Below are 26,116 nucleotides of genomic sequence, written 5' to 3' on the forward strand. Positions count from 1 at the left end.
ATCCAAATACTATTCAGACAACTACGAACAGAAGCTGGCGAGCCAAGTTGATCCACCCCATTTCTATCTGCTGTACCTTTAGTCCCAGGCTTCCCACAGTCCCTCCCACATCAACCAGTGGCATGTGCGGGCCATTGACGTCCTAGATTATTTGGAGATCGATATCGGTGAAACTTCAATTCGTTTTACCTTCAACCATAGGTTCATGCCATCATTTGGTGATTGCTCAACCACCACTGTGCATTTTCGCATGGCTACAGTGGTCCACACCGCATCTATCTAAAGCCCGAGCCACCGGTCTTCAAAATATATCTAGCACCAAGGTTACGGAAAACTACATCCCATTTACAGATTTCACCAGCACACGAAGATTCTTTACAGGTCCATGAACAGCTCCGTTACAATTTTAACACCATCCAGAGAGACAATTTGTAGATTTCACAGATGTGCAGCATCAACTAAAAATTAAAATAAAAATAAAAATCCGGCTTTATGGATATTCACATGGCCTCATGCATGTACCAGATCCTTACAGAGTGTACAAAATTCATTCACACCATGACACTTTCAGTATTTTGTTCCGCAAAAATGCACTAATATCATCAAATTATATATTTAACAAGTGCATAATCTGTTCGCAAAAATGGAAGTCAGAGCAGCAAAATAAATAATTGAGTCACCACAGAAAAACACAGACCAGCTTTGCAGCCAAGGTTGAGGTTTTAGACTATATCTAAGGTACAAGCATGTAAACATAAGGGAAAAAATCGAAACTTTCTTATCAGCAAGTTTGTTTTCACAAGACATCCTAATGAAAGAAATCATCCCGTGTGTTTAGAACAGATTACTCCATGATTCAAGTCGTTATTTTGAATCAACATTGATTGTGAACTTTTCCTATTAAAATATGAGTGGGTCTCATGTGAGACCATCTCACGGATCAAAATCTGTGAGACGGGTCAGTCCTACCCATATTCACAATAAAAAGTAATACTCTTATCATAAAAAGTAATACTTTTTCATGGGTGACACAAATAAGAGATCCGTCTTACAGATACGACCCGTGAGATCGTCTCACACAAGTTTTTGCCTTAAAATATTATATTCCGGGGAGTGAACTCGATTGTTCTATATAAGCACATCAGAGTACCTCAACTAAATTCTTGAACCGTCCATTTTCCATGGTAAAATGCTAAAACTGGCAATTGACATCTATATCCAAGCATACAGATGAATATTCTTCTGTAAGCAAATAATGAGAAACGAAGATGGAAATAACAGAAGGATGACGGGCTCAAGAATAGAACAACAATAGATTCTGTATAGTTACACGATAACGGATCGACGTATGAACCTTCCCACTACTCTTTTTTCCTTTTTCTTTCCGCCACTAAAATACAAACAAAACGACATCAAAATCAACACAAAACTACGTTAAAATCAGCTAAAGGGCGTGAGAAAGCAAATCCACAACTAGAAATGGAAAAGAACTAAAGTTACGGGCGCTTTCCAATGTCATAAAGACCACTTCTGGTCGTTTTTTAAATACAAATCTAACGCTGGTTCTAACTAAATAACTTGTGACTTAACTTGGAAGAGGATCAGAGGGGTGCTGAGGAACAAGAGGGGCACCTAATGAGACCATTCTCATTGCACATAGTACAACTCCGGAAGCCAGATTTCTCGCTGTTGTAGCACTTGTGGCTTCCGCTGCACGCTCGGCAAAGAATGAATCTGTATCCACTGCAAACCTCGCACGTGCCAGGATCTTCCGACGGCAGCCCCTCAACGTGCTTCTTGAGCTGGCCGCTCTCGTGAAGATGTTTCACCTCATCCACCCCACCAACGTACCTGCCGCCAATGAAGACCCTTGGGAGAGTCAATTTGGACTTCTCCGACTGGCCCAGGATCCTCTGCAGCTCGTCCATGAACCCGGAGTCCATTGACAGATCCCGCTCGTCGATCGACACGCGGAAGGAACGGAGGATGGATCGGACGGCCTTGCAGTCCTCGAACGTACGGCGGACAACGCGCAGGCTCGTGAAGTACACCACTATTTTCTTCTCCGCATCCGGGATTCTAATTTCTCCATTTTGTGACTGCTTGTCCGGAGCTTCGGGGGGTAAGGATAGGCTTCGGAGGAGGGCATTAACACTGCGTGTGCGGTGGCAAATTGGAAGCTTTCTAGGTGAATCGGGAGTATCTCCACCACCTCCGACGCAGATGCCGTCAACGTTGGAGAGGAGGCTGTGGATATCCTTGAAAGAGGAGCAAGCAAACTTAGGAGACGGCGCATTGTGGATCCGAACCCTCGATTTCGTTCTCCTAAGCCACATGGGTTCCAAGATTAAATCAATATACACAACCCAGAAACAGATTTCTTCAAATATCAACACAAGCGGTGAGAATTTCCGTTAGATAATGAAGGGATCCTCCGTTTGTTAGTATATTTTTTCAAATTTCGACGCGCAATGTGGATTCATGGGGATTGGGAAATGGAGGAAGAAGCTGGAAAAGCGGTGAGAATTTGGGTTTGGCGGGTGGAGTTGTCAGAGAACCAACCCTTTGTCAACGTGCTCGGTTTCTTTCCTTGGGTGTTCAATCTTTCGACTCATTTCATTTCAGCCTATTCAGTTTCATCGTATATCTTATATATATAGAAACAAGAGTTTTTGCCAAAATGTAATTTCCTCCCCATCCAAAATGTCCTTTCTAACAAAAGAAAGATTTATTATAGTTATTGATATATGTGTTACTGCAATAAATGATCATTTCAATTATTTTGGTCATTGATTATATCAATTCATTTAATTCATTTTTAATTAATTATTCAAATTAATTCAAATGTAATTTATATAGTATAACGTTTTTTTAATTTTTTACTCAAATTAAAATTAAAATATATTGAAAATCATAAATTATATTAAATTTTGTATTGATTATACATTAGTTTAAATAAAAACAATATAAATAAATTTATATCAAATTATTGGCAATGTTCATATCACTCATTAGTAATCATTTTCAAAATAAAATTTTTCTATTTTAAGTAATTTTCTGCCCAAATTACTTACTAAAAAAGAAATACAATATTTAATTAGTTTATTTAATTTTTCTAAAAATAAAATTGGTCGAGTGTTAAAAGTTATCACTACAACAAGGTTTTCCAACATTAATTTATCATTTAATAATCATAATTTTTTTATCTTAAATACATATTATTTCGAAATTACAATTTGAAAGAATTAATATGTTGTAGTTTTCTTCCAAAACCATTGTATATAGTATATCTTGAATTGTCTTCTTAAAAATTCAAATAAGATAGCACAAAAATCTATATATCTATATCTATATATATAAAAGCAGAGTTTTGCCAAAAATAGTAATCTATATCTATATATATATAAAAGCAGAGTTGTCTGCTATAATTAGTAAATTCCCGCCTAAATGACATTCTAAAAAAGAAATAAACAAAAAAAGTGGTAAGCTATATTTTAATAAATGTCTAAATATATTTAATTCATTATTAAAACTGCATATTAATGTTTGTGTATATAACTTCTTGAAAATTGAATGTCATCTTGGAATTACAAATCAAATTAAATTGCATTTCAAATTTCAAATCCATAAATTAAATTACATTCTAAAAATTATAAACCAAATTCAAATTGTTGATCAAAATTTAAATATGAATTCTGAAAAATTGAAACATGTTTCAAAAACTGTGCTCCGTTGAAATCATTTTATTAATTTAAAATTAATGACACATGTATATAGATGTAAGGTTATTATAATTAAAAAAAATTCATCTATATTTTAGATGAACTAATTTTAAATTTGATTTTATTTTGAGATTTAATATATTTATTTCAATGATAGCATAAAATCATTTTTCTCTTCAATATATCAACTTTAATCTTAGACCAACAATTCTCGAATTAATATAGATGATTAAAAAATAATTGTATGTCAATTTATTCTAAACTACCATTTTTATTATTTTTTATTCATTCAAAATAATAAAACAAGGAAAGATTGTTAATTAACATATTTAGAATTAAAATATATGTATCGAATTTGACATACTCAACATGCCAATTTTGTTAGTTAAATTACTTCAAGGCCAAGATTGATTATGAAGTTGTATAGTAGGCTATTGTTAATAATCTCTGTTAAATAAATTTATATTAAATATCAATTACTTTTTTTTAATACTTGAATGCATTTATCTTATGAGTTATCATTATAAATGTTTCTTTTAGAATTAGTTTCATTTATTTTAATTATTTTTTGTTGTAAATATTTAAACAGAAAATATAGATTTGAGAACCAAAGTATCTCAACAATTTAGTTTTCATGGTTCATTCAAGATGCTGATTCCAACATAGATCATTCTCTTGAATTATGCAGTGACACTAGATTGATCGTTACAAGGCTCGGAAACCATGTTTCGGAAGAAAAAATTCTTATTGGAAGTAATGCAGGTCACAAAATGCTTATTCCAAGAATGTCATTGATGCCTTCTGATATAAGGCTTCTTTTTAAATTTCAACAAAAACAGTATCATTTGTATCATATGCAATGACAATTAACAAAAGTCAGGGGCAATAATTGTCTCATGTAAGACTTTTTTTTTGAAGAACCATGTTTTTAATATGGTCAGTTGTATGTTACTGTATCCAGAGTTACGAATCCTGAGGATATAAACATTTTGATATGTGATAGTGATAGCAACCCGAAAAATTCAACGACAAATGTTGTATTTAAGGAAGTTTTTCAAAATTTGTAATTTGTTTTTGTTTTCTAATTATATGATCTATAATCCATTTAGTTTATTTTTATTTTAATTTAAATTATTTATTCAAATAAAACCACATTAAAAGTTTGTATCATGTTTATCATTTTATTTTATTACAGTTATTGTTTTCTACATATATAGTACATAAATTTATATGTGAGTACAATATTATTGATAAACATATTATGTCATTCATTGTCTAATACAAGCGTGATATTAATTTTCAGCTGAAATACAAAATTGGCTCTTTAATTCAGTGTTTCATTGTTAAGATCTATATTATGAAAGTCACGTTATAGAGAAAGTAAACAAATTATCATACATATTAATTTTAATAATCAATTACATAAAATAATTGTCCGTGCATCGCACGGGTGAAAAACTAGTTCTTAATTATTTCAATGTCTTTCTCCTTGAAAATAAAGAATTTAAGGTTGAAACTAAAAGTTATAAATACTGAAAAACAGAATTAAGTAGATAAAATTTTATAAAGTGTATAGTTTAATATATTTTTTGAGTTCGGAATTTTAATTTTTTAAAATAAATTTTTATTTTTAACATTTCTTTCTTTCTTTTCTTTTTTTTTTTTCTAAAAATCATTTCATTTGTTAATTATAAAATATTCTCATTTCACCCTCAATTTCTTGGAATATGTCAAATTGGCATCTTTAATTCATATTAAAATGTTTGATCTGATCAAATTTTAAATAGATGATTGTTAAAGGCGTATTTTATTGAATAAAGAAATTTGGCAAACTGGTAAAACGATAAATTATAATATTTTTCTCTTTTTTTTTTCAAAGGAAAAATATTAACTTTTATATATGGGTATGAAGATATATCAAGCTAGATATGATAATATGTGTATTAATTATAATTAAATTTGAAAAAATGTATATTTTATAGATTTAATTCATTAAGGTAGCCATTTTACTTTATCTGTGTATGATACTTAACAGTCTATAATAAAAAATGATGGCTTATAAATTATCTGTCAGGTTCAGAATTCAATTATAACAAATATTTCTTCAAATGGAAAAAAATTTCAGACATACCATTTAAAATGCTGATAAATATTAGAGAAATTATTTTTAATATATTATATATTATGAAATTATATTAAAATTAAAATTAAATGTGTTGCTAAAAAACATGAGATTATTTTCACAAATAACCTAGAGTTATTTCTTTTGTTTGTTGAAATCGATGAGTTTTTTTAGACCAGAAGAATGAGTAGCTGGAAAGTTTGTGCAGTGGATAAGGTATTTTGGGAATATTCTCCTGCTAATTAATTTTGGCTCATATTTTTGGCTATTTGTAAATGACAGATATGGATATTTATATTTTATATTTATATATTGGCATTATCTACATATTTAGTACATATATATAGTTTATTATGTTTTCTTTGTCAAGACACTTTTCATCTTATCAATAATTACTTATTTTTATATATATTTTAAAAAAATTAAATTATTATATCTCCAACATAAAAAAAAAACTATTATAAAAATATTAACGAGCAGATAACAGTAATTTTAATTGATGGAAAACAATAAAATGTGTATCCTTCCGCACATTCAGTCATTGAGCATCCAGAAAGCAACATGCAGTCAATATCAATGCAATCCGTTTCTAGCTAGAACAAAATCAAGGAAAATGATGGTAAAATTCTATCAAGGAAGCGAAGAATATGAGAAAAGTTGGAAGAGCAACTAACCATGTTTATAAAGTACTCGAAAAGGAAAGCAGCCTCCGATTACGGTGGTGCTGTATTCTCCGCCGTCTTGCTTCTGCAGTGAAAATGCAGACTCGAGCAATAAAACCAAATGCGGACTTAAAACCCCTCGTACGTACAAATATGGGTTTATATCATTCACACTATGGGCCCAGTATACAGGTGATAAATGGGCATATGGGCCCTTAAGCTGCGGCCCAAATGTTGAACCCATTTGAATAAAACGCTTTTACGTCAAACTCAATTTGGTCCATCAACTGTTAATAAATTATTAATTCAATAAATTAGGATTTCCCTATTGGTCCAGGTCACAAAGGGTTAATTGATACGAATAAACTATATTATTACGCGAAATGACGATTCTGCCCTAAAAATAAAATAGTTGGAATCATAATTTATTTATACTTGCGTTGCGTTTGGTTTGAGGGATTAGGGGTGATAGATTAATTTATCCGGGCCAATCAAGTGTTTGGTTCAATTTTAAATAAACTTACCTTATCCCTCCTAGGTATGATTAGGTTATATTAGGTAGGTTAAAATAATACCTCCTCACCCCCTAGGATTATTTATCCCACTCTTAATACCTCATATTTTTCCGATTTTACCCTTCTCCTAAATTCAAACTCACCACCATTTCCCGCCACCGACCGCCGCCGGCCAACCACAGACGGGCCGCCGACCGCGGCGAGTACCGGCCGACCAGCGACGAACTGCCGACCAGCGGAGGAACACCGGCCGACAGAGGTTAGCGACGGTTTGTAAAAACACCGTCGCTATTAGCGACAGTTTGTGTAGAAAGGTTTGTCAAAACACCGTCGCTATTAGCGACGGTTTGTTTATATTCCGTCGCAATTAGCGACAGTTTGTTTAAAAAACGTCGCTAAATGTCTAATTTTTAGTAATTAAAATAATTCAAAACTAGATCGGCGACGGTTTATGAAACACCGTCGCTAATAGCGACGTATGATTTTCTCAAAAACCGTCGCTATGAGCGACGGATTTTGAGAATCCGTCGGTAAGTTTCCGGTCGACGATTTCCGCCTGCCGCCGGCCGCCACTGTCGCCGTCGCGAAGGGGAAGGACAATTTCGTCTTTTCATCAAAAAATTCAAAATTATCCTACACTTAAAAATCTTACCAAACATAATATTATTTTACATCATATTTTACAATTCTATCACAATCATTTTCTTTATCATTTACGTACTAATCATTAGTTTATCCTATCCTTCCAACCAAACGCAGCCTTGGTGTTTCATGGAACGCATATTAATTTTTTTGTTTGATAATTTCTGTCTGGAAAATATCTATTATTTTATTATGACATAATAATTTAGATTAGTGATGATATAAGATTAAACTTTTTGATATAATAAAAATAAGTTGGAAAAAAAATCGAAAAAATAGAGAGAAGTACAAAAATTACTAATAAAAGTAGATAAAAATTTGTTTGAGACGGTCTCACGGGTCGTATTTGTAAGACAGATCTCTTATATGGATTATCCATGAAAAAGTATTACTTTTTATGCAAAGAGTAGTACTTTTTATTGTGAATATAGGTAGGGTTGAGATTAAGATCCGTGAGACGGTCTCACATTAAACTCACTCATAAAAGTAATATTTGAAAGCCCAAACCATCGTCAATCTTACACCTACTGAATTTAGTCCAGTTTTTCCAATCGAATGCCACTCCCCATCTGTCCCGACTTTCCCCACCAAAAAATCAATCATACGCTCTAGCTCTTCACACGAAAGGATCGGCCAAGCAAATACACTCATAGCATACAAAGGGAGAGTTTGCACCACACAAGAAACAAAACGTAGGTGATTTCTCATATTTAAAGTTTGCGCAGCTCCGAGTTTCGCCCACCTTTTTATCTGCATCCTTATTTCGAGAGATTTTCGGATATCAATCGACACACAGATGCACATGTATGCCCGCCAACCGCCAACAAAATTGTTGGGATCAGCTTCTACAAAGCAATCAATAAAGTTTCCAATGTCTTTAGCCACTTTTTCAGACATGAAACCACTAGGAAGATCGTGAACTTGCACCCAGAATTAAACTAAGAAGAGAGGAACTTGTTGGGGATTCATGCCAAATTCCAGGTGCCATAACCAATAAATGTTGCTCGAATGTCCACCGACCATCTCGAAGCACTCTTGGCACGTCTAACTCATGATAATACTGGAACACATATAGATTAGAACCCACCCAAGTTCTGAATGCGGACTCTTTACGAATGCCAACGTGTTCTTCATAGCAGTAAAGTTTAAAAGTCTATCCGTCAAGAAGCGACCGATAACACACCATTTCCAGTCTTGCACGTTATTTTCTTCCTATAGAGTAACTTTCTGATATAGGTCCTCCAACTTCACTCGTCAGTTGCCTCCATTCAAAGATAAAAGTTAAAACTAGATTAAAAAAGCTTACAACAAGCTCGACTACAAAGACCTGTTAGAGAGAACGGGACAAACGCAAGGCAATTAGCAAACTCAATATTGTTCTTTTCCAAATTGTAATATGAGAGAGGCTTTTCTTATGTCACTGTGTGTATATAAATTATTGGTATTGTATACATTTATTTTTTCTACGTCATTATAATAAGAAGTGATTGTGAAATATGAAATATACACAAAAATATAAACTTGAAATTTGGTAAATCAAGAAACGATGCAATAACCTATTGACGTTCAAGTTTTAAAAAAACTTATATATTATAATAAAAATATTGTGAAACACACTTAGAAAAAAATAATCGAAAGGATGAAATTATCTTCCGTTTGTTTGAACCAAAAAAATTTCTACTTCCTGTCAAAATATCAAACATGTAGTACACACGACACACCTGACTATCATTCACAGCTGAAAACAGTTTCACCCAGAAATGGCTACGGAAATCCCAAAATCCAGGCTCGTCTTTCCCGCGCTGGCTGTATTATTGGTTGCATCCCTTACCTACACTGTAAGTGCACAAGGCATTGGCGTGAACTGGGGAAGGGCGGCTTCGCATCCACTGCCGCCGCCGAAAGTGGTGGAGCTGCTGAAAGCAAACAGCATTGCAAAAGTTAAGCTGTTTGACGCAGACCCACTTGTTCTCGAGTCACTGTCCGGTTCCAATATTCATGTAACTGTCGGCATTCCCAATTCCATGCTTCGCAGCCTCAACTCTTCTTTGAAGGCTGCCGAGAGCTGGGTCCACGATAATCTCACCCGTTTCGTCTCTGATGGCGCTTCCAGGGTACTTATTGAGTGAGTAATCCCCCCCTCCCCTTTTTAACTGTTTTTGTGCCTGGATTTATCATGCACTTGAGTGGGTTGAGCATGCGTTGTGTGATTTCTTAATTCTTAGTTATCAATTATTTGTGATTACGGAATGAAATCGGGGAAGAGATTGTCTGAAATCGTTCTAAGCAGTATTTTTATCGTAAAGCTATGTGGAAATAGGTTAATAAAGTTTTTTTGTGATGGAAACTTATACCTGATATTGTGTTCATGATTTGAGCTTCCACCATTGGAGATTTATCTCTGTCTGTATCGATCCCTATGTAATCTATTTTGGGATTAATCATTAATGGAATCCACTTTGGAACATTTATTTGATTCGTTTCCTTAATTTCGTGCCTATCCTCTGATTATGAAATGGCAAAAGCATCGTATGAATGTCCTTTGCTTCTATCTTGAGTTTGCTCATGTCAGTTAACGTGTTCCAGTTACATTGCTGTTGGAGACGAGCCATTCCTTCAGAGTTACGGTGAGCAATTCTACCCATTTGCAGTAGGCGCAGCTGCCAACATCCAAGCGGCTTTATATAAAGCTAACATAGGTGAAAGGGTTAAAGTTGTAGTTCCCTGTAGTTTTGATGCTTTCAGTTCAGAATCTGGCCTGCCATCAGATGGGCAATTCAGGCCTGATGTCAACAGAACCTTGACTGAACTTCTCGCGTTTCTGAGCAAAAACCGATCACCTTTCGTGGTGACAATATCCCCTTTCCAGAGTTACCTCGAAAACAAGAATCTTTCTCTTGATTTTGCTCTTTTCAGAGACTCGGCAAGGCCGCAAAACGACACTCATAAGTCCTACAAAAACAGCTTCGACTTGAGCTACAATACCATCACTGTGGCTCTATCCAATGCTGGATTCCTTCAAGTAGGAATTATCGTTGGTCGAATTGGGTGGCCTACAGATGGTGCTGCAAATGCTACTTCATCTCTTGCCGAGGAATTCTTGAAAGGCCTAGTTGGCCACCTCCATAGCCGATCAACTAGTTCTCCAAACGCCCAACCTCTGCCTTCAGAAATATACATTTCAAGCCTTTTGGACGAAGATATGAGGAGCACGGCCACTGGGAATTTCGAAAGACACTGGGGTGTGTTTACTTTCGATGGCCAAGCCAAGTATCAAGTTGATTTTAACCAGGGTTCAAGAAAACTGGTGAATGCTCAAGACGTTCAGTACCTGTCATCGAAATGGTGTGTGATAAATAACAACAAAGATTTATCTAATGCAAGTGCTGTAGCTTTAGAGGCATGTTCTGCTGCTGACTGCACCGAAATTTCATCGGGCGGCTCATGTTTCAACCTAAGTTGGCCTGGAAATATTTCATATGCATTCAACAGTTATTACCAGCAGCACGATCAAAACGAGCAGAGCTGTGACTTTTCAGGTCTGGGATTGATTACCACTGTTGATCCATCTGTTGATACTTGCAGGTTCTATGTTGGGATCAAGACTTCATTTTCAATCTCGATACACAAGTCTGCACTTTTCTGTTGGATGATATCGCCAACGGTGACTATCTTATGGTATTTGCTGAGTAGAAGATGGTAGAAATCCTTCCCTATGAAACGGCAGCCAACAAATTATTTGATGTTTGTTCGCAGTGTTGGTATCTTTTTTGTACGTTTAACTGGCTTAAGTTTTGAATCATTAGATGTTTATGACGATCTTCTCCGCCATCTCCGCCATCTCGACCTTTCCCACTCTGACGGTTGCTATCATTGTGGTAAAATCATCTCGTTTCTGCATTTGTAACTTGTTCTTATTGCGAAAAGAATTTCGCAGTGGCATGTGAAAGCTCTAGTCTGTTAATGGTAATCTGTTCGATCAAATACCAAGTTAATTTAGTGTTTCAAATTTGACTTTGGTTATCTTTTTGACAAATTACAAACTTGAGCAGCGTTTGGAGGAGGAAAATATTGTGACAAACTCGGGAAAGCTGAATTATTTAAATTCAACTCGTCCCATGGATTCATATAATTTAAATTCGAAATTAATGAATATTCTTTACCCATCCCAATTCCCAAGGCTCGAAAAATAAATTCGTCTCACTCGACGCTGAAAAAGATGGATCCAATCGACTGCCCCACGCTCCAATTCAAATCCTTCGAAATGGCGGCGGCTTCCTGAAAACCTCGTCAAAATTAACGTTGGCGCATCCATTAAAGATGACATGATCGATGTTCTTTCGGGTGGGATTGTGAGACGAGATAAGGATGAAATAGTTCTATTTGCCTTGGGGAAACTTTTGCTCGAACAGTTCGAACCGCTCGTACAGTTCTGGAAGGTCGTAAGATCGTCTATCTAAGGATGGATTGCGGAGACCGATGCCCATACCGTAGTGCAAACACTTTCTTCATCAGCTCCTCGTGCTCCTGAGGCATCTCTTCGGAATCAAATTGCAACGCTGTGCCGTCTTCATCCAAAAAATATGGCCCTTTTCTCGCCATGATCAACAAACACACCAGCTCCTCGTGCTCCTGAGGCCTCTTCTGAATCATATTGCAAAGCTATGCCGTTTTGATCCAAAATATATGACCCATTTCTCGCCACGATTAATAGACATAGTGGCTCACACTATCTTTCAGAATGTGCTTAGGCGCCCGCGTTTGTGATTCTCCTTTGTAAAAACCGATCTATCTTTTGTGGTGTAATCCAATTCTCTTTTTTTGTTTTTTTTCAAAAAAAAAAAAGATGGATCGAATCAGCAATTTGCCCATCTCAAATTATAGCTGTAACACAGAAAAATTAATAAAAACCTGAAAAATAACTGGATATTCTCCGAAGAAAGAGAAATACGTGGAAACAATACGTGACGCCTTTACAAGCCAAAAAATCGAGAAGGTCCAGCGTCAAATTCTGTTTTCTGTAACAAATCCTAAAGTTCGAAATATCAAATATTTACATTTCGTAAATTAATGATTCCTTCTTATAAAAGAATCCTTCATACAACAAACTACATGCACTCGTGTTTAACAGACTAATAACCTAGACAGGCGTTATTCGCTTATACAATCTTTAATTAATTTGATTAATATTCAAAAAAAAAATTCAGTTTGAAATTATTTCATATTGAAAATCGATTTGATTATATCATAATCGTACACATTAATGAATGACTAATGAACCCTATTATGCCTAGCAAAAGATGTTGACTACAACAGTCCGAGATTTTATAAATACGTATTCGCGGATTTTGTCAAATCTTTTATCGTCTCGCATGCAAGTCCAGTAAGTTCCATGTTCCATTTAACGGGCCCTACAATATGTGTATGTGAGTGATATAGCAGTTTAAACTAGAAAATAATGGGGAAACAAAAACAAAACAAGTCTTTCCCATAACAACAAATTACCATAATTAATAATTGGTTATAACCCATAATCCTTCCATGGTAACAAGTCAATTACCAAATCCCCATTTCATTCTCTGCCTAAAAATTATATACACCGAGGCAACTAAAAGAAGGGGTAGTGAGCCGAAAGCTATTTCTTAATCCACCAAATCCTTGCTCAATTCACGAGGAAACACAGAATGGTTCATGTTAATGTACTTGATTGGTAAAATACGACCATCAAATTCTAAAATGCAACATGCTTCACGACATCAGGGCACACCAACCCTGATCAACAAATATTTTCAAGTGCTTTTCAAAATGTAAATACATATCATAATCAGGGGACACTCTAGGAAGCCAGAGAAGATACAAGCCATGGGATAATGCATTGGATTACAAAAGCGCATATTCTGCAAATTGCACCCAATTATGCTGGCTCTTGAAATATCCCACTTCAACCAGCAGGATGGGAAAAAAACTATTTCTTAGGAAAAGCACCATAACCTAAACCGACTGGCCATTCAGAAGAATATGGATTATAAAACTCAATTTTCATGCAAATAGAAACATCTTTGACAGTGAAAATGGACGAAATACCAGGATGTATTGGAATTTGATGGGGCTCATGCTTTGATTTGGGTATCAAGATAACCTCAATCACTTGGACAATGCAAAACATCCATCTTATTATTATAATTCTCTTGTATAGAAATTCTGTCTAGAATTTGATATCAAGCTGAAAGATGAAAAAATCTAATCTGGAGTAGCACATGATGTTCAAGCAAGCCTATATAATCAGAGATGGAACTCCAACACAATGGGCGACTCAATAGTATGATGCTCGCATAAGAAAGAGGTGGAAGCAGTAACAAAAATAGTTAATGGTTCACCAATGGATTATGAATAAGCAACCTGATTCATTCACATCCACATCATAAATATACGGAATCCACAAATCTCATATTCATGTCCACGACAAATAAGGTAGTTCACGATAATAGTTCTCGCTCACTAGCAGACAGTTTTATGAAATTCAAGCCATTCTAAATCTAGACATTAATGTTAGGAATCTGTAGTAGGGAAGAAGGGATCACAAAATGGACTGATTGTAGAGAGATTGTGATTATGCAATTTCAGAAAGCAACTCACCTGACAAGTTCAACCTACCATTTGCAGCACTTTGGAGAATATCCACTTCCCTCTATAAAAACATTAACACAGCTCCAATTAATCCCAGACCATACTGAAGAACTCCCCACTAGTTTTAAAATGGATGTAGAATGGAGAAAAAAAAGGTATTGCTCAGGGTAATGAACAACCTACCTCTTAGTCTCCAGTGAGTGAACAAATCCACGCAAGGAAAAAAAAATTAAAAACTCCTCCAACCACAAATATTAGTACATAAAAGGCTGCCACAAAAGTTTAGTACGGACGCGAACGGTTTCCTCCATGGTAATTTCTATCAGGACCAGAACCACCATCTCTGTAGTTGTCTCTACGTCCACCGCCATAGTTGCCTCTACCACCACCACTGTTAAAAAACGCAAGATAGCACATCAAACTCACACGGCAATGAAGATTTAACTACAAGCCAAATCCAAGAGCAGAAAGAAGAAAAATATATATCTCCATATTAAATAAGAACTCATAGTATCATGATCATGTAGGCATCAAACAATGATTCAATGCAAATTACCATCACTTGCATGGAAATGGCATATCAAATTGCTTGACGAAAATAAAGCTCATGGTAAGTTCTCATGAACTGATAAAAGGTATTGTCTAAATAATAATTAATAAGTTAAGAACTGTGAAAGGACATCATCTAGAAGAACCAACCAAATCAAAGCCATATGACAAATCGTGTTCCCTAAATTAGAGGTAGGAAGACCTATGTGAGTGCATGCCAAATGATTAACTAGCATAAAACATAGATGAAATGATTCATAAAAAAAGGAATTTAAATTTAATAGATAAAAAGTTCCAAATTCAAGTGAGTCAAAACTGCACATTCCAATGTGACTAAATGGACCAAATCGTAACAAAAACATTGGATGTGAAAGACCAATCACACAAGTCTAGTCCTGGATCACCAATAAAATCACAACTAAATGCAACAAATACTACCCCTTGTCATTTATATCCAAAGAAGGGAAGTGAGTCTCAATGAGAATGGGAACTGCAGTAACCTAGTCGTATTCTTGTCAAGACATCATTTCTGTCAATTCACCACAAACTCACTCAAAAACTAGTCGTTAAAAGAGCTAGAAATAATCACTGTCCTCTAGAAATGGAAAACTGGGACATTAAATTTTATAGAAAATAGCACAGCAGATAAATGTGAACCCTTCATGTCCAATACAAGCAACCACAGTTCACATGCAACTGCACATATGAATTATTTTATCATCACCAAATAGCGTGTAATAGCATTAACCCTATTCACCTAGGCATTTATCAGTAACCTCCACACTTATGATGCTGGTAAACAGGTAAACAATAAGTTGATATGTGCTATATAACAGTAGGTAGATTAAAAACTGACCCTGTGTGCTAATAAGTGCAATAAAATCGCCACAAAAAAGTGATGATGTGACCATTACTGTTATGAATTAATTTTTAAATAATATTTCTAGCTTCTATAAATAAAAAGAATGATAATTCAAATTGACGTGAAGGAGTAATAAAAAAACCAATATTTGAGAAAATATTAACATACCCAGAACCATAAGTAGTAACCCTTGGAGTAGACTTTTCTGCCATCGAAACTTTAATTTTGTGACCTCTCATGTCATGCACTATTAAAGAAAAACACCAAAATTATTAAAAAGAACAAAAGAAAGAATTTCACTCCAATGAAAAACCAAGTTAAGATCATACTGTTGAAAAAACCACCAGCAGAATGTGCTGCGCACGGATCTTCATAAGACAAAACAGCATCCCCTTTGTTGTTTCCTTGTTCATCAGTATATAATTTTATACTCCAGGGCCATTGGTCCTTGTAGCCTCGCTTTTGCTTAATTCTTGCAACCTATTGTCACAGAAAGGCTCAAATTATTCAAGCAGCTTCATGACTGCCTTAATACATATTTCTTGTTGAAAAATTTAAACAACTGCAGAAATAATTACGAATAGCTCTTTCTATAAAAACCAGGACAACTAGGATTAGTAAGTTTCGTAGTGCTTTAACCAGGAAAAACAATCACACTCAAGTGATTCAAGAAAGGCTGGAGTGACTAATCATAAATGATGCGGGAATATAAATGTATACAGCCCACATCACCTTCAAACTATATGCACAACCTATAACAAAAATTCGCAAATGTTTGTTTAATGGAAATAAGATAAAGAAATTTGTTTACTTGACCAATACTTCCAAACAGTTCTCTAAGTTCTTCAGTAGTAACATCAGGGGGCAAATTTGATATATAAATTCTGGCATTATCACAGGAATCCCCACAACTTTCATCACATGGTTTGGCCTTCTCAGGAGCATCCGCCACGGCCCCAGCATAACCTCCATCTTGGTTTCGATGACCCCCACCATATCCACCTGGCGGACCACTTCGCCCACCACCACGTTTATCACCAAAGGAGTCACCACCATAACCAACCGAAGCACCATATGATGGAGGATATGAACCAGGACCCCCAGAATAGCTAGCAGGGGGAGGAACAGTATCGGTAGCATAACTAGGGTTCCCACCATATGTATTTGGAGGTGGAGCATAACTTCCACCAGCGCTTCCATAAGATGGGGGAGGAGCAATAGCAGCACCCTGCCCATAACCTCCATCATCCCTCCCTTGGTTACCACCATAAGATCCACCCCTACCACTTCCACCATCATAGTCATTACCACCGCGGCCATTGCCGCCATCAAAGCTGTTACCTCTCCCACCTCTTCCACCTCGATTGTCCTCGTAACCCCCACCTCTAGAATAACCACCAACACTACCTCTACCCCCACGATCATCGCCACCAGTAGGAGAAGGCGTACCACATTTGTTGCATTCAGTTCTTCGGGCAAAGTTCAAATTTCCACAGCTGCATTCATAGATCCAGAATTAATTACAGTAACAGATGAAAAACTCTAACATCAAAATCTAGTTTTCAGCCTCTCAGAACATAATATCATGACCAGACATACTTTAACTACTGTTAATCAAAGAATGACAAAGCATCCCTAAAATTCCAGTGTAGCTCTAAAACCTAGGTACCCCTATAGCATGATCTGTATGGTTGCTTCACATAAACCGTGGCAACATAATGCAGATGGGAACTTGGGGCAGCTCGAAATCAAGCTCTACCTCCAGAAGCATGGATGTTAATTTCTAGATTTTCATCAACACACTATTCGGATGCAGGACACAGTCACTATTTCCTCATCGAACTAAATTTGTGCTACTTGACAGTATTGAACAATTCATAAAAATTCTGAGCTAGCAAAAGAGATTCCAGGTTTTGCCCTTGTCCAATTCCCTTCATATCATAACCACTACATAGTTTACAAACACGGAATAATAATGCCGGCAATAAACTTGAAATCAAGTTAATCAACAAGCAAAATTTATTACCTTTGATTAGGGCATCGCCAATCACCTTCCCTGCCGCTTCCCCCACCACGGCCACCTCCTCTACCGCCTCCTCCACCTCCACCTCGGCCCCCCCGATCACCTTGATATCCCCCACCACCACCACCACCACCTAAAACCACAGAATCCGGTCACAGTTAACGAAATTGAAGAGCGAAGAAAATATAACGCTCAAATTAAATATCCAAAAGCTATAAAATATTTGAGACTATCTACCCAGGCATATACCATTACCTCTATTACCGCTGTACCCGCCGCCGCCTCGTCCACCGCCTCTGTTACCGCCGTAGCCTCCACCTCCACTATTTCCTCCGTAACCACCATATCCCCCGCCTTCAGAGCCACCATAACCCCCGTAACCTCCACCCATGGCCGGTGCCGCAGATCCACCACCCTCCTGTCCATACATGTCAGACATCCTCTAATTCCTACTAAAGAAATGTAAATTCAGATTTCTTTTTTCGTAAATTGACAAAGTTGCAGAGTTCCTTAGAGACGGGAAAAAGTGGGCGAGAGACTAGGGTTTCCCCCTTTAGTTCAATGGATGAGTTCTTATATGCTAGTTCGGGACTTTTGCTTAGATGCGATTCGATTGCCAGCTAACCAACCGTCTTGTGGAACCGATTTGCTCAACTCGGGTTGACGGTCGACTCTGAAAACTAGGGCCAACTTTTTTTGGTTAATATAATATTAATATATAATATCAAAATGAATCTCAATACTACTAACAAAAGGAGAGTGGTTCCTGAACCATTTTTTAATATTCTCGAGTTACTATTACACTAATATATTAATAAAATGTCAAATTAGTGATTATGATTTTTAACAGCATCGAAAAAATAGACTTTGAGACATTCGAAATCGTCTACAAAACATTTATTCATTATAACTTTGAGACATTCAAAATCGCCTACAAAACATTTATTCATTATATATTAGATTTTCAGAAATGTAGTCGATGAAAAAGTTTTGTGTTGTATTTCCTCTCTATCATGATAGATCGTTCTTCGACCAGGAATTGATTCTCCATGGATGATATTCGCATTTTGGTGTTTTGCAATCTCAACTAGGATAGTTGAAAGAGAGATGGAAATGAAGAACAAGAAAAATTGAAATTCATTTTTGTCGATATTGGATAAGAATAGACTGCAAAACATTAATAAAATGAAATTAAGAATCTGTAGAATGAACTAAAATAAGATTTTATAATCATTTTTATTGAATGAAAAACGATAAGTTTTGTCTATTCATTAAAATGACCGTTAGTTACTCTATGATCGATGCATTATTTCAGAGTATATATATACATATATATAAACAATTAATGATTATCTATGATAATTTATAGCAAGGTGTCTCAAAAGTGTCAAGACAAAAACTTGTGTGAGATTGTCTCATGGATCGTATTTGTGAAACAGATCTCTTATTTGGGTAATCCATGAAAAAATATTATTTTTTATGCTAAAAGTATTACTTTTTATTGTGAATCTGTGAGACGGTCTCACATAAAACTTACTCAAGTGGCAAATGTACATTTGGATTTATAAAATCGTTAAATTTAACATTTAAATTTAATTCGTGATTAAGCAAAAGATACACGAGCAAAAGTTACTTTTAACAGTTGAATGTTTTAAAATTATGAGGCCACACGATACATACATATAACACATTTGATTACGTGAAGATTCAATGGTTATAAAAATGTGTTCATATCTAAATGGTAAAGTCAAGATTATTATATCTATCAAAACCATAATTTAACCTCTGTAATATTTTTTTATTATTTTGAATTGAACCACCATAGTTAATATCAAATTAATCCAAAATTAATATATAATTTTTTAGGAGATTATAAGCTGCAAAATTTTGTTTTAAAACAAGTTGTTAAAATATTGGGAAAATATATAATAAATATAAAACTAGTTTATGGTTAAAAATATTTAATATTCTTTTTGAAATAAATAAAAATAATGAGTTTTTGTAAAATCAAAGTAAAAGTATACGAGAAAGTACAAATCAATTATATGCATATCCTAATTTGATGGCAAACTTCTCTGTCTTGCACACAGCAGTCTAAATGAAATACAGAATATGTCTTGTTCAGTTGATAGAACTTAATCCTCGAAGAACTGAATAACTTGAAAAAAAAATTCACTGTTAAAAAATCATGCTAATTGGTTTCTACAATTTTGATGTTTGTGATGATTCTGTCCAGATGAAGGCAGCAGAATACCTAAAACAAAAAACAGTTGAGGAGAGCACTGAGCAGACAGCACCCTATAACCTCGTCTATTGGGACGCAATGCTCAAGAAGATCAAGGTTTAGAAGTGGGATCAGACAACGTAATTTTAATAGATTGAAACAATTCCAGAGTCCATGAGACTTTGTTGAACGCAAGAAGTTCAAATTTCTTGGCATCTAGTTTATCTTCATTGTGCATGTGGTTGGGATACATTTCAAGATATTTCCTGTAAGTATGGATAAAACTAACTATTAGCATGAAGCAACTCTCCATGCGTGCCCGACTTGTTTGATCAAGCGCATGAGGGCCCGACTTGCTGAACAAATACAAGAAAAAGAGATGTTGGTCGCAGCCAAGGAAGATGAAAGATTAAACAATATTGTTCATCAATTGGAGCAAGTGAGAGGAGATAATATAGCTTTGTGAGATGACATTGAGACCGGGGATATGAGAAAAGAGGCCGCGTGAAGATATCGAGCTTTACACAAAGGAATTGGCTAAATAAAGCAAACCAAATTGATGATATCAGAGGCGGTCATTAACAGGAACACCAAAAAATAAGTGTGAAGTGTTCTGTAGGGAAAAATGTTATGTGGGTGGATGCTATTTTTTGAACCTATGAGGGCAAACTGCTGCATCACTGGACTATGTAGGAGCATCTCTAGATTCTTGGTGTTGGTGGAACGGAGGCAGGTCGCGACGAAGACGTTGCGTCTGAAAGATGAGTAATTGTGATACTCTTGTCCACCTTGGTTTACAATGAAAGTTTAAAATGCTTTATAAGAGCTTACAATAGAATCATATATCAACTTAGGTCAATAATTTTCGTAAAGTGAAGATGAATACAAAATAGTTTCTGTAGGAATTGTGCAGCCACATGCCCGGACCCGGACATAATAGAAACGATTGATTTTGGTCGAATTTTTCCATGTAAAAGTCGAAGTGAATTAATTCCAAGAGAAACATGGAGTTCAGTTTTGTTTAACATTTCTACATATTTTTTTAACGTTTTTCTTTATTTTAGTTCAAAATTTGAAATAAGAAATATTACAAATTTCCGCTTTTGATTGATACAGATCGATTTTTTATTTGTTTCGTCGGTCTAACGAATTTAGAGTTGCTTTCGATTTTAATCCGCCAAACAAAACCTTCAAACAACAAATAAAATATAAAACCAAGTTTTTTTTTTTTTTGGAAATTTGAGGTTACTCATTATGTCTTCTTACTCAATAATGAAAAATTGTCAACAAATCTCTCACTTTCGATGGGCCCGCTCTGTGCCGGCCCGTCCCTAAAGGATGGATCTTGATAAATTGACTGTAATGACTTCGACGAAACCCGTAAACAAAATAATAGAAATTAATGACAATTAATGTCAAAGATTGCTAAACAGTAAACATCCCACATTTTTGGGTAGTTTTTGTTACATAGAGAGTATTTCTCCATATTTTAATATCATTAAATCAGGTGGTCAATCATATTTTTATAGAATTTGACATATATGATGATCAACTAGCTAACATTTGACCGTATCATAAGAGAAAAATACTCCAAATATAGCATAGCATAATCACACCGTTTTAGAGTTGAAAAACATCCACATCCCAACACTCGAATCTTCCATGTCACCAAGCTCATTTAATGCAGTGCATTGGAGCTCTCACGTTTTTCGTTTGTCTAAGACGGTGAAGATGTCTGTTTTTTTCCATTTTATATTATTAAAACCCACACTCGGACACGCACAAACTAAGTCTACAAACTTGAAACATTAATTTGAACTAATGACGCGTTCGAGGTAATAATAATAATTGCCTTCCAAATAATTTGACTATAGTTCCATTTTCCTCGTTTAATTAATTGAACTGCCAATTGTGATTTGTTTAGCTTAATATAGATTTGTACAGCTGAAATTGATGCAGTCACTGTGTGTGTGTGTTTAAAATGAAAACATCAGAAGCTCAAACAAAAATGCAGTTAATTAATATGGACTTACCATGATATATATATATATATATATATATATATATATATATATATATATATATATATATATATATATATATATATATATATACTGCACATCCACAGTACACACTTATGTAAAGACAGATGATGTGACACTCACATATCGGATGCACAATTTTCTATGTTTAATCACATTCAATATATGATTATCACCTTATCGATGCTCTAATCAGTGTACAAGATAGACATGCATCATATTAAAACTCCATAAATATATAGGCAACAACACGTGTAAGACGGTCTCATGGATCGTATTGTGTGAGACATATCTTTTATTTGGATCATCCATTAAAAATATTACTTTAATGTTAAGAATATTATTTTTTATTGTGAATATCGGTAAGGTTGACCCGTCTCAGACATAAAGATTCGTGAGATCGTCTCACAAGAGACCTATTCAAGTATATATATATATATATATATATATATATATATATATATATGTTCAGCACACATTATAGAATTGGTAGGGAAGAGAGCTGTTTTAATTTTTTTGGAATGGCATATTAGAAGCTCGAAATCATGTGATGGGCATTAAATGCGAGCTTCAGAGATTCCACAGCTTAGGGTTCTCCCACTGTTAATAAATTATGTAGGATACATAGGATGATAATTTTAATTAATTGATGCATAGTTAGCTACTAAAATAGGGACATAACATTTGTTATTAAACGCCGTCGTGGTCTTTAAATATAGGCAAATATTTTCAAGACATTATTTATGCTGTATATATATATATATATAATATATATATATACACTAAAAAAATAATAATAAAAGGAACCCATTTTTAATAGGTAAGAATTTTAACATTGAATATAGAGTATATGTGTGTAAACAGAGCGGGAATATTTTTGTCTGATGCCCATGTGACGGAGAATATATAATTATATATTTTAGAAGTAAGCACAATCTAATGCATGTGATCACTTGATTATAATTAATATGATGGTGAATTAATTATTTCTCATATTTTGATTTGGTCTTTTAGATTTCAGTTTCATGTCGGACTTCGTAACTGTCTCATTCATTTATTGGCGGGCTTTTTTTGTCGTGAAAAAAATGATAATGATATAATTTAGGAACCAGTTGAAATAAATAATGGGAGAAAGTGTATCGTATGATTTCTTAGATTGTGTTTGGACGAAAGGATTTAGATTTGTAAGAGATTTCGTCAATGATATTGTTTGACGTGGTTTGCTAGCTTCTTGTACACGGGCTATATATCATTGTTAGTAGGGAGAGGAAAAATTGTGGCTATTGGGAGAATTTTGTGCCACCAGAGGCATTTACTTATTCATGTTTGAAAAAGACCTAATTAGATGTGATCAATAAGTCTTTAAATAAATAGAAAATATGGTTTAGGGAACTGTTACTATTGATTTTATATTGTTAACGTGTGTTTGTGACAAATTGTGACGATTATTAAACAAATTTATTGAAATTTCACTTAATTTCCATGTGAACGAATACTGAATTAATCAACAAATATATATACACACACACACACATCATTTACCGCGGCGGTGGTCAACTCTCCACACAAGAATATATTGTATATACGTAAGGCTTTAATCACCCTTGTTCTCAAAATTTAACGTTTGTCCAGTCTACTTTTTTTTTTTTCTTTCTCTAGTATCAGTGTGATATATATACATAACATATATGAAACTGGTGTGTTAATTTTACATGATTAATGAGATTTAAAATGGGAGGAGGACCCTGTGCTTCGTGTAAATTGTTGCGTCGCCGGTGCTCGAAGGACTGCATCTTTGCTCCTTACTTCCCTCCCGATGATCCTCACAAGTTTGCTATGGTTCACAAGGTCTTTGGTGCCAGCAATGTCAGCAAGATGTTGCAGGTACACGTTTCTTTCTTTTCTTCTCTTTATTTAAATATATATGAGTTTTGTTTTGGATTTGGAAATTATTGTAGGAGGTTCCAGTTCACCAGCGAGCAGATGCAGTGAGCAGTTTAGTATACGAGGCGAATGCGAGGATAAGGGATCCGGTATACGGATGCGTGGGAGCCATATCATACTTGCAAAATGAAGTATCGAGGCTGCAGACGCAGTTAGCTGTGGCTGAAGCTGAGATTCTCATGTGCATTGATCAGATGCAACATCAAGTACAACCCGGGACAGAGCCGCCGCCGCAGCCGCCTCAATCAGATCATGACAAATCTCTTCTCTTAGCTTCTTCCCACGACGTTAGCCTTTGTGACTTTCAAAACTGCCATAGCTTTGCTGCAACTTCAGTTAGTTACCATGTCATGCAAGACCCATTCAAGAGAGAGTCCATTTGGTATTGATCGCGGGCGCCGCCAAATTCGTCATCTACGATGAATTAAACTGCAAATTTTGCTGCTAAAATATGCACTTGGTCCCCAATATCCCCTTACTAAAAAATACTTTAAATTAATATTCATGTCCGTTCTATGATCTGTCTTTATATGCAGTTTCTTAACGATTTTTATCCCTTCTTACCAAAATCTCATTTAGGTTGGGTCTGGATTTAATGATTCATATATGAGAGAGAGACACTTGATGAATGGATTTCAAACAGCTTCATTTTCGGAGAATCTGAAATCCACTGCATATATACGGAACTGTTCTAAAATAGAAAGGAAGGAATTTCAATTCCGCTAGGACTCAACATGCATGTGACTAGATATTAATTAAATCAATCCAATACATACTGGACAGGGATTTGAAAAGTAATCTTTGACACATGTTAGTTTTGTGGTCCACGTGCCAATTAGATATTTAATTAATATTTTTTTAATATGTGATTATGGTTTAAATAAATAATATTTATTTGATAAGTTTGGTCAATTGGAAAAGATGGTTTTTCTGCCATCAACATGAAATGATATAACGTGTAGTTATCCAAGAAACGTGATCAGAAATTGTTGGATTAAAGGTGGGCTTTTAGACTTATGAACTTTCTATGTGAGTGAATGGAAATTTGGAAACAGTATCTTCGAACCAAGCCAATTATTTACTCGTGTTTTCTCTAACCAAGAATTAAGATAAACGAGCTTTGTTTTAAAATTGTTATCCCAATTATTAGTTGATGGTTTTTGAAAGTTTCGTTCGATCATGCTTCTTGTGTTGTGATGAAAAACTACTCTACGTTTTGAGCACTGTTAAGATTCAACTAGATATGAGTGAGAACCCAAAATACGACAAGTTTATAACTTTTATATGATGTGATTGTAACCACTGTTATGGTCTCGTCAAACCATGTAAAGTAATTGAATTTCAGTGCTTAATATGTTTACGCAATGATATGTGTAGAATGAAAATTTGCGCCATGAAAATTTATGTGTTATGATATACTGATTTCGAAAATGTTGAATATTGTTATGTGTATGTTCGAAAGACCCTCACTTACTGGGTGACAATCATATCATTCACTCTTTACTCTCTCATCCCAGATAAATCATAAGAACAAATAGAAGATTAACAATACCAATTTTGGAGCTGGTGATTGACGAATCAAGATTATTTTAATTGTGTTTCTTTTTAAGTTTTATTTTAATTCAAGTTGTAAGATGCTTCCACAAGATTATTTATGTCTCAAGAATTTTTACGTTGTAAAGACAACGTATATTATGATTTATAAACTTATTGGATAGACTTAGATATACATGACGTGTTGTTTTAATTGTGTTATTTTTAAACAACGTCAGCATCGACTACTCCTGAGCTCAGAGAGTGACAAGAACATTTTATGGCTCTAGAGTAGGGAAGCTTCATTCTTAAACAGAAAATATATATATATATATATATATATATATATATATATATTCCATGGCTACTCAATGTTAGTATTTTAATTGTTCTATTAATGAATATGAACGTGATTGTCATGAAGTTCTAAGATCCATGTCAAATTATATGTATTTCGATTAATTTTCCTTGTGATTTTATATGATTACACGTTTAGCACTCTTTTATTTAATATTAGCAGAAATAAATGGTCTACATACCTGATGAGGATATAGTCTCACGGATCCAAAGGCGGATAACAGATGAGCAAAACCAAATTCTGATTCGGCCTTGTGAAGAGAAGGAAGTACAGGAAGCAACCAAATCCATG

General features: G+C 34.9%; 4 protein-coding genes across 9 annotated transcripts; 2 read left to right on the forward strand and 2 right to left on the reverse strand.

The window, feature by feature from the left end:
* Window positions 1-1,275: 1,275 nt before the first annotated feature.
* Window positions 1,276-2,639, reverse strand: LOC140810807 (uncharacterized). Its single transcript, XM_073168699.1, has one exon. It carries the CDS (start codon window positions 2,334-2,336, stop codon window positions 1,602-1,604), a length of 735 nt encoding a protein of 244 aa, XP_073024800.1. The 5' UTR covers window positions 2,337-2,639; the 3' UTR covers window positions 1,276-1,601.
* A 6,704-nt stretch (window positions 2,640-9,343) lies between these two features.
* Window positions 9,344-11,612, forward strand: LOC140809905 (glucan endo-1,3-beta-glucosidase 9). The gene is made up of 2 exons (XM_073167684.1): window positions 9,344-9,788; window positions 10,250-11,612. Exons 1-2 carry the CDS (start codon window positions 9,424-9,426, stop codon window positions 11,364-11,366), a joined length of 1,482 nt encoding a protein of 493 aa, XP_073023785.1. The 5' UTR covers window positions 9,344-9,423; the 3' UTR covers window positions 11,367-11,612.
* Window positions 11,613-12,528: 916 nt separating this feature from the next.
* On the reverse strand, window positions 12,529-18,358 carry LOC140809906 (transcription initiation factor TFIID subunit 15b-like). Of its 6 annotated transcripts, none has more exons than XR_012113195.1 (8): window positions 17,980-18,358; window positions 17,728-17,857; window positions 16,513-17,197; window positions 16,031-16,181; window positions 15,870-15,948; window positions 14,474-14,681; window positions 14,300-14,351; window positions 12,529-12,547 (listed from the first exon to the last, which is right to left on the reverse strand). XR_012113195.1 is itself a non-coding variant. In XM_073167687.1 (6 exons), the coding sequence occupies exons 1-6, from the start codon at window positions 18,161-18,163 to the stop codon at window positions 14,573-14,575; spliced, it is 1,329 nt and encodes a 442-aa protein (XP_073023788.1). In that variant the 5' UTR covers window positions 18,164-18,358; the 3' UTR covers window positions 14,048-14,572. The 6 variants fall into 6 exon arrangements, 3 of the variants coding, with proteins under 3 accessions (XP_073023788.1, XP_073023786.1, XP_073023787.1); XR_012113194.1 differs by lacking the exon at window positions 12,529-12,547 and adding an exon at window positions 12,767-13,074; XR_012113193.1 differs by lacking the exon at window positions 12,529-12,547 and having other exon boundaries at window positions 14,048-14,351.
* A 5,227-nt stretch (window positions 18,359-23,585) lies between these two features.
* LOC140809907 (LOB domain-containing protein 12-like) lies at window positions 23,586-24,659 on the forward strand. Its single transcript, XM_073167688.1, has 2 exons — window positions 23,586-23,874; window positions 23,949-24,659. The coding sequence occupies exons 1-2, from the start codon at window positions 23,710-23,712 to the stop codon at window positions 24,321-24,323; spliced, it is 540 nt and encodes a 179-aa protein (XP_073023789.1). The 5' UTR covers window positions 23,586-23,709; the 3' UTR covers window positions 24,324-24,659.
* Window positions 24,660-26,116: the final 1,457 nt, after the last annotated feature.

Source organism: Primulina eburnea, chromosome 13 (genome assembly GCF_022965805.1).
Source record: "Primulina eburnea isolate SZY01 chromosome 13, ASM2296580v1, whole genome shotgun sequence".
Classification (NCBI taxonomy): Eukaryota; Viridiplantae; Streptophyta; class Magnoliopsida; order Lamiales; family Gesneriaceae; genus Primulina; species Primulina eburnea.

Coding starts and splice junctions, on each gene's coding strand:
- LOC140809905 (XM_073167684.1), top strand. CDS start 9,424: ATGGCTACGGAAATCCCAAAATCCAGGCTCGTCTTTCCCGCGCTGGCT. Junction 9,789..10,249: donor GCTTCCAGGGTACTTATTGA/GTGAGTAATCCC, acceptor AACGTGTTCCAG/TTACATTGCTGTTGGAGACG.
- LOC140809907 (XM_073167688.1), top strand. CDS start 23,710: ATGAGATTTAAAATGGGAGGAGGACCCTGTGCTTCGTGTAAATTGTTG. Junction 23,875..23,948: donor ATGTCAGCAAGATGTTGCAG/GTACACGTTTCT, acceptor AAATTATTGTAG/GAGGTTCCAGTTCACCAGCG.
- LOC140810807 (XM_073168699.1), bottom strand. CDS start 2,336: ATGTGGCTTAGGAGAACGAAATCGAGGGTTCGGATCCACAATGCGCCG.
- LOC140809906 (XM_073167685.1), bottom strand. CDS start 18,163: ATGTCTGACATGTATGGACAGGAGGGTGGTGGATCTGCGGCACCGGCC. Junction 17,198..17,727: donor TGGCGATGCCCTAATCAAAG/GTAATAAATTTT, acceptor CTATGAATGCAG/CTGTGGAAATTTGAACTTTG. Junction 14,682..15,869: donor GTTACTACTTATGGTTCTGG/GTATGTTAATAT, acceptor GTTTTTTAACAG/TGGTGGTGGTAGAGGCAACT.